General features: G+C 47.1%; 2 protein-coding genes across 2 annotated transcripts; one reads left to right on the top strand and one right to left on the bottom strand.

Annotated features, from left to right (window-relative positions):
• Nucleotides 1–377: 377 nt before the first annotated feature.
• Nucleotides 378–3,044, top strand: exosc3 (exosome component 3). The gene is made up of 4 exons (XM_061788562.1): nt 378–668; nt 1,362–1,511; nt 1,573–1,724; nt 2,685–3,044. The coding sequence occupies exons 1-4, from the start codon at nt 435–437 to the stop codon at nt 2,890–2,892; spliced, it is 744 nt and encodes a 247-aa protein (XP_061644546.1). The 5' UTR covers nt 378–434; the 3' UTR covers nt 2,893–3,044.
• A 1,115-nt stretch (nt 3,045–4,159) lies between these two features.
• LOC133485164 (polyadenylate-binding protein-interacting protein 2-like) lies at nt 4,160–7,417 on the bottom strand. The gene is made up of 4 exons (XM_061788571.1): nt 7,269–7,417; nt 5,804–5,945; nt 5,599–5,733; nt 4,160–4,734 (listed from the first exon to the last, which is right to left on the bottom strand). The coding sequence occupies exons 2-4, from the start codon at nt 5,933–5,935 to the stop codon at nt 4,663–4,665; spliced, it is 339 nt and encodes a 112-aa protein (XP_061644555.1). The 5' UTR covers nt 5,936–5,945; nt 7,269–7,417; the 3' UTR covers nt 4,160–4,662.
• Between the last annotated feature and the right edge of the window lie 331 nt (nt 7,418–7,748).

The raw sequence follows: 7,748 nt of genomic DNA, 5'->3' as shown, positions 1-7,748 counted from the left end.
GAGGCGGGGTACACCCTGAACTAATCGCAGGGCACATAGAGACAAACAACCATTCGCACTCAAGAGTCTTCAATGAACCTAGCACGCATGTTGCGGGGATGCGGGAGGAAAGCGGAGTGCCCGGAGAAAAGCCACGCAGGCACGGGGAGAACATGCAAACGGCACACAGGCGAGGCCGGATTTGAACTCGCAACCTCACGACTGTGAGGCAGATGTGCCACCTTAAAGAGTCCTAACTTTATGAATATTTGTCACAGGAAAACGATGCTTATACCATTGGAATTCTCCTTTCTGTCGCACAGTTCCTCCTGTTCTCATTCCAAACAAAACAATGGAAAAAAACCGCAGTTCCTCCCGTCCGCCAGATGTCGCTGCGGCCGAATGACGGTCATCAAAACGTGCGAGCGGAACACAGTGGACGGCAGAAAGCGGTCATGTTCTCGCGGTTAAAAGGCAAAGTAGGCTCGGTTCTGTTGCCGGGGGATGAGTTCTGCTTGGACAGGGCCTCCGACGCCGACACCATCCCCCTGGCGGGCCCGTCGAAGCCGGACAAGGTGGTTTGCGGGCCCGGGCTGCGGCGGAGCGGCGACCGCCTGCTGGTGTACAAAAGCGGGGTACTGCGACACAAAGAGCCCAACATGTTCTGGATGGACGCCCAGCACAAACGGGTGACGCACGAAGGCCTTCTTCTTTTTCTCTTCTTTTACTGGCTGTGGGGCACTGGGGCGGTGGGTGGAGCGGGTCGGTCACTGGTTCGAGTCGCGGCTCCGACCGTCCGCATGTCGAAGTGTCCTTGGGCAAGGCACTGAACCCTAATTTGCTCCCAGTCGCCCGTTGCTGTATGAATGTGAAGCTTTGTAAAGCGCTTTGGCCACAGATAGAACGCTATAGAAGTGAAGTCCATTTACCACTTGGTGAGGCGCCTGGGTTACGTCATCAAGAGGCGACAGTCACAGCTCAAAAGTGACTCAAGGATTTAAAAACAAAACAAAAAACCCTAAAAGTAGTGTTTACTATAAATGTATAAAGTTGCATGATTCAAAACATTGTTAAAGTTTTTTAAAGTTAGCCCCATTAGCATCTGAACAGGAAGTGGACCTATACAAGTTCTGAGCAGACTTCTCTGGCAAATCACGTCAACACATTATCCAGAGTTCATTATTTTAACAGCGACGAGAGCATGGCCGTGTTACGATTTCATAAACATTTTTGAAAGGAGTTGTGCTTCCTCAGTGAAACAAACTCTTGCAAAGCATGCTGGGAGCATCTCTCTATGCGTGTATACACACGTATGTGTGTGTATGTATGTATATATATATATATATATATGTATATGTGTGTGTGTGTGTGTTTATTTTCAGTACGTTCCGGCCAAAGGAGAGACTGTCATCGGCATCGTGACGTCCAAGTCTGGCGACGTGTTCAAGGTTGACGTGGGCGGAAGCGAGCAGGCGTCATTGTCCTACTTGGCCTTCGAAGGCGCCACCAAGAGGAACCGACCCAACGTGCAGGTGCGTCGTCCACCTCTGGCCGTACGCCTGCGTCACCCGCCGCTCACCCTCCTCTTTGCAGGTGGGCGACCTGCTGTTTGCGCAATTGATCGTAGCCAATAAGGACATGGAGGCGGAACTAGTGTGCGTGGACAGTGCGGGACGAGCCAATGGGATGGGAGTGTTTGGAGCGGGTGGTCTTCTCTTCAGGGTCTCACTGGGTCTTGTCAGGCGGTATGAGCGCACTGTGTATTTATTTTTTCTTTATGTTGATATAGTGGACCTAGATGGTTCCTATGTAATGTCCTAATGTCCTATGTACTGAGTAGGCACTCAATGAATGTTTCTGCGTTGGCAAACATTCACTCATTTCCTGCTCTCTAATCACTATGGAGGGATTTTTCGTGGCATTTTAGGGGACGAACTGGAGCTGCAATTTGAAGTGGCTGTTCCAACTTGGGAGTGGTCACTTCAACTTGTGGACCTCCTAGAAAGTTCCCAAAATGTCCACTAAAAATCCCTTTTTTAGTGATTGGGGAGTCGCGAATGAGTGAATGATTGCGAACCGTGTCCAGGGGTGTCCAAACTACGGCCCGTTGCACATTTTTTATTGCCCCGCTGCACATTCTCATATAAAAAAGCAAAAGGTTATGAGAAAGTTATGTTGAAGGATAGTACACAATAAAAAAAAAAAATGAAACAAAAGTTGAATGTTACAAGATATCACACCCTATTGAAAATTGTTTAAAGCTTAATGAAAAATGTGCTAAAAAAAATTCTATTCCCCGCCATTAGCAGGTGTCCACTGTATTATCCATCCATCCATCCATCCATCCTTTTTCTTGTGCTTGTCCGGGGTCGGGTCGTATGGGCAGCAGTTTAAGGGAATTCCAGATTTTTTAAATTTATTTTTTTTAATCACACTAATGACTTTTTGCTTTGAGAACACCAAGCTTAGATTTGTAGTTTTTTTTCTTTAAGTATGGTTTACTGTTTAGCATTATTTGACCTACATCATACTGAATTTGTTCCCAAAAACAAGATGAAGTGCAATCTGTATGTGTCCTCAATAAAAACTTTGGACGCTCCTAATCACTACTTTTTGCTAGTGAGTATCGTTGATGGATGCATTGTGGGATACGTTGAGGGCACAAAATAGGGGTTAACGCCCCACCCCGCCCCTCCCCCTCCCAGGTTGTTGGCCCCCGAGAGTGAATTGCGGTCGGAGCTGGAGCAGCTGTTCCCCTGCGAGCTGGTGGCGGGCATGAACGGCCGCCTGTGGGTCAAGTCGACGAGCGTTCAGCGGACGCTGGTTGTCGCCAACCTGCTGGAGAGCTGCGAGAACATGACGCCCGCGCAGAGGCGCAAGCTCTTCAGGAAGCTGGCCCAGGGGGCGCTCTAGAGACTCAAGAGGACGCCGGCGAACGAAGCTGGCCCAACGTTTGGACTCAAGGGGCCACATTTGGTTTTGCCACAGACAATCAGGACAGCTCACTCCTACATTTGCTGTAAAATAGCTGCAATTGGTTATTCTAATAAAATAATTCACTCTCATTTTTAGTTGGATTATTTCTATGGGAGGGGGCTCAGTTGGTCTTTGGCACAATGAATTTATTGAAAATAATTGATCAATATTTTGGCTTTTTACATTTCTTATAAACCTGCAGGGCGCCGGTGGAAATTCAGCTACTGTGGGTCGAAGACGGAGGAGGAGCGGTGGAAAGCGGGTTCTTCGGCAGAAAAGAGAAGAGGAAAGCACAGAGCCTAGAACTGAATGTGGGGACTATGACAGGAAAATCTCGGGAGTTGGCTGACACGACGATAAGGAGAAAGGTGTCCAGGAGACCAGGTGGGAAGGCAGTCAGGGTTGAAATGATTTGACCACGAATGGAGTTCGAGAGAGCAGACCTGGATGGTTTGGACACGTCCAGAGGAGAACTAGTGAGGATATTGGGAGAAGGCTGATGAGGATGGAGCTGCCAGGCAAGATACTTTTAAAATGCAGTTATTTTTTACTGTCACTATATGGTGGGAACCGCATTTGCTTTCTCCACTTGTGCGGCAAATCCCTTTTGGACTTCTTGATGCAACCGGGCGCGTGGCGGCGCTAGGAATCTTGTCGTGAGTGTGGAGGTGCTCAGCTGCCTCTGTGGGCATTGTTGAGATCGCCGTTGCTGCTGTGCACATCTGGACCTCGCAACCTCATTCTTTTGTTCTGCAAATTCAGTTCGTCCGATCACGGCTCGGTTTTTTGCGACATGGGACTGATTTCCGATCTCAAAGATCGCATCAGGACACACCTATTTTGTCGAAGAGACGCGGGACAGCATTGAGCGTGACGACTCATCGCAACCTGGCACTTTTCTTCACCGCAGAATGATGCCATTCTGTTTGGGGGGGCGAGGTGGTGGATTGCTGAAGTTAGGCTACATTCAAATCCTGCGAGTGCTTTTAAAACCGCAAGCTTCATTCAATGACGCGCAACGTTTAAAGTTATTCGAAAGAAAGAATAGACTCCCTTCTTTCACCAGAAAAAGTTGGTTTCTACCTCTTTCCGTTCTTTAGTAATCAGCAGTTGAACATAAGTAGGTTTGATTAATTCGGCCCTTTCTTCCAGGAAGCGGAGAAAATGGTTTTTAAAAATGGAAACACAGAGTGACTTTCATGCATACTTTTTGCTGCTAACGTGTTTTTATTTGATGACCCAGCTCAAACAATATGGCTTTTGATTTCAAAATGCTAATGTATTTACCACACACGCGCTGCAAGTGATGCAACTCGGCGGATGTCGCGTCAGTCGTGGAACCACATTGTTCGTTAGATTTATATGACAATATAGATATATTTTAGCACTTTGTTGGGTCAGCTTATTAAATGATTTCAAATGTAGAGTACAAAAACACATTTTCTTCCGTAAACATTTATTTCCAAATAGTTTAAGAAAAATAGATGTTTTTTTAACATTTTGTGCTCTCTACAGTAGATTAGTGCCTTTAGAAAAACAAGACAGCAGCGTGCAACTGTAGCAAAGCATTGTGGGTAACACGGCACCTACCTGAAGCCAAAACAGCGCAACACGACATAACATTTGAACCAATCAGAGTGCACAAATACATTCGGGGCACGCCCACACACCGACGGGGAGAGAAGCTGCGGCCGTTTTGTCGATCGGTCACATGACGTGCTTCTGGATGCCCGGCGTGAACTCCTTGGCGTTGGGGTTCAGGACACTGATCATGTTTGTCTGCACACAGCAAAGAAAAAGGAGCGAAAGCGAAGTCAGATGTCGCCCTCTGCTGGGAGGGAGGCGCAATGCCAAAACAGTCGCGTGCCAACTGAAGCGCCACTATTTGTTTAAAAATCTGACATAAGACACTTGATAGGCTCCAGCTCAGCTGTGACCTGAAGAAGGTCGAGAGAAAGTTGACCTTTGAAGCCCAATGTGTATCTAGCCGTGTGAAGACTCGAAGCTTTCCATCCAATTGCTTCGGCAAAAGGTCTCAGGGCTGCCGGCCAAAACCGTGATTGTTACTTCAACTCCCGACGCACCGAAATGAGCATTCCTCACCCGAACGGAGGAACCCGAGGCCGAAAACCGCAAGCCAAAACACAAGGGAGAAACGACTACTACTACTTTTCAAAATTATGTCAAGAACATTACCATGGGACAGTTATTGAAGTATTTTGACACCTCCAATTCCAAGGAAGTTGGGACGTTGTGTTAAACAGAAATCAAAACAGAATACAATGATTTCCAAATCATGTTCAACCTAAATTTCATTGAATACACGACAAAGACGAGATATTTCATGTTCAAACTGATCAACTTGATTGTTTTGAGCAAATAATCATGAGCTTGGAATTTGATGGCTGCAACACGTTCCCAAAAAGTTGGGACAGACGGGGGGGTCACGTTTCCCACTGTGTTGCATCACCTTTTCTTTGAACAACATTCAAGACACGATTTGTTGAAGCTTTGCAGGTGGAATTCTTTCCCATTCTCGCTCGATGTACAGCGTCGGCCGTTCAACAGTCCGGCCGGCGTGAGGAGAAGCGCTACAGCAGATGAATGAATGATTGAATATTACTCCGGACGTGAGCGCCTCACCGGCAAGTCGACCGCGCGTCCACGGTCGTCCGGCAGGTCTCTGGACGGGACGAAGCATTCCGACTCCTCCTCCTCGTCCAGCATCTCCTGGAAGCACCTCTCCATGAAGTCCTCCTCCCACAACTCCTCCTCCACCTACGGGCCCCGTCACCCGCAGCCAATCAGCAAGCTCGCTCGCCTCGCCGTGACCTCGCCGTGACCTCACCTGCCTGTCGAACTCCTCCTCGTGCTCCATCCACACGTACTCGGCGAACGGGTCGGAATCCCGTGCGTCGCTTCGGTCGCTCGGGGCTGTGTCGGCGGCGAGCGTCGCGTGACTTAGTCTCGGGTCTTTCATGGCCGCGCACCTGACACAAGTAAACACAAAATGCACTTTTTAAATCAAGGTTCTTATTATTGAGGGAGAATTCCCCTCATCCAAAAACCACAACAAGTGTATTCAAGCGTTTGCCATAACTTGCAATGAGTCTCTGACAGCGCAGTGGAGGAATTTTGGCCCACTCATCTTTGCAGAATTGTTGTCATTCTGCCACATTGGAGGGTTTTCCAGCATTCATTGCCTTTTCAAGCTCATGCATGCTGTGGCATGAGCTTAAAAATAGGATTTAGGTCAGGACTTTGACTACGCCACTCCGGAGTCTTCATTTTGTTTTTCTTCAGCATTCAGAGGTGGACTTGCTGGGGTGTTTTGGATCATTGTCCCGCTGCAGAACCAAAGTTCGTTTCAGCTTGAGGTCACAAACAGATGGCCGGACGTTCTCCCTCAGGATTTTTTGGTAGACTGCAGAACTCATGGTTCCATGTATCACAGCAAGTCTTCCAGGTCCTGAAGCAGCAAAACAGCCCCAGACCATCACACGACCACAACCATATTTTAATGTTGCTCAGCATTGGTTTTCATCTTGGAACTCCTCCATGCTGACCTTAAGTGAGGCCTGCAGTTCTTTGGATGTCGTTGTAGGGTCATTTGGGACTTCTTGGATTAGTCGTCACAGCGCTCTTGGGGTAATGTTGGTCAACCCGCCACTCCTGGGAAGGTGCACCACTGTTCTCTGTTTTCCCCATTTGTGGATAATGGCTCTCACTATTGTGGTTCACTGGAGTCCCAAAGCTTTAGAAATGACTTTATAACCTTTTCCATACTGATAGATCCCAATTACTTTCTTTCTCATTTGTTTCTGAATGTAAATCAATAAATAAACTCTTTAACCACTTGAGACGTCGGAAGGGTGAGAGTCAAACTCATTTTTGTCGCAGGCCACCTCGTAGTCATAGTTGCTTCTCCGAATCGTGATGAATGCGTTCTGGTTGTCGCCCTTTTTTCTGATCACAATCAAGCCATCCAAAACTCTCTACTGACGTCATTTTTAAATCGTGTCGTCATCCGCGAAGTTGAAAACAAGTGCTAAAGGAGTAAAAGTATAAATATGTTTACCAATGTAGCGCCTAAAAGTTTGAAGTGGGAACACAAATCAATACTCACGTAGAAACCACCAAATGTGCTTTACGTCGAGGACCCAAGTATTTGTAACCTCTACTTGCCACCACGGCTAATCGTTAGCAGCACGACAAACGTCGGCGTGTGACGTCACCGCGTCGATAACAATGTCAGTGCGATCCAAATGTACTTTTTTGAACACAAAGAACGGACTTTGCTGGCATAGACTTACCACAAACGTTTTATTTCTTGCTTGCGCCTCAGACTGTAATGGCCGCCAGGCTTCTGTTTGTTTACCAGTTGACGCCACGCGTTGCTCGCTAGCGATTGGCTGAAATCCCGACGGCCAGTGACGTCATTTGCACATTATGAATTCGAGTCGAAACTCGACAATCCATGAGGAGATTTTTAACTCTTAAAAATAGGGTTTCAAACTGTTATTTCATGCTCCTCATCCTCATTTTTTAATTTAAAATCCCCTTCGGTCCTATTTTGTATTTTCAATAAAGATTGTTAAAAAAAAAATCCCTGATAAATTCTAGGTAGATGCCAGAGTAGCATCTGCTCCATTTGCACACTCACTGAGGAGTATCTGCAACATTTGCACAATCAACATTGTCCCATACTATCGTACTACTCACTTGAATGTTGATTGTGCAAATGTTGCAGATACTCCTCAATCAGTGTGCAAATGGAGCAGATGCGACTCTGG

The sequence above is a fragment of the Phyllopteryx taeniolatus genome, chromosome 10, assembly GCF_024500385.1.
Source record: "Phyllopteryx taeniolatus isolate TA_2022b chromosome 10, UOR_Ptae_1.2, whole genome shotgun sequence".
NCBI classification, from domain to species: domain Eukaryota; kingdom Metazoa; phylum Chordata; class Actinopteri; order Syngnathiformes; family Syngnathidae; genus Phyllopteryx; species Phyllopteryx taeniolatus.
The sequence above is the reverse complement of the archived record's forward strand: the minus strand, read 5'-3'. Positions and strand labels throughout refer to the sequence as shown.

What these genes read in the sequence shown, in the direction of transcription:
- exosc3 (XM_061788562.1), top strand. Translation starts at nt 435, where the DNA reads ATGTTCTCGCGGTTAAAAGGCAAAGTAGGCTCGGTTCTGTTGCCGGGG. An exon ending in GGAACCGACCCAACGTGCAG is followed by an intron (nt 1,512 to 1,572) that starts GTGCGTCGTCCA and finishes TCCTCTTTGCAG; the next exon opens with GTGGGCGACCTGCTGTTTGC. An exon ending in TCACTGGGTCTTGTCAGGCG is followed by an intron (nt 1,725 to 2,684) that starts GTATGAGCGCAC and finishes TCCCCCTCCCAG; the next exon opens with GTTGTTGGCCCCCGAGAGTG.
- LOC133485164 (XM_061788571.1), bottom strand. Translation starts at nt 5,935, where the DNA reads ATGAAAGACCCGAGACTAAGTCACGCGACGCTCGCCGCCGACACAGCC. An exon ending in AGGAGGAGTTCGACAGGCAG is followed by an intron (nt 5,734 to 5,803) that starts GTGAGGTCACGG and finishes CGGGGCCCGTAG; the next exon opens with GTGGAGGAGGAGTTGTGGGA. An exon ending in GACGCGCGGTCGACTTGCCG is followed by an intron (nt 4,735 to 5,598) that starts GTGAGGCGCTCA and finishes TGCTGTGTGCAG; the next exon opens with ACAAACATGATCAGTGTCCT.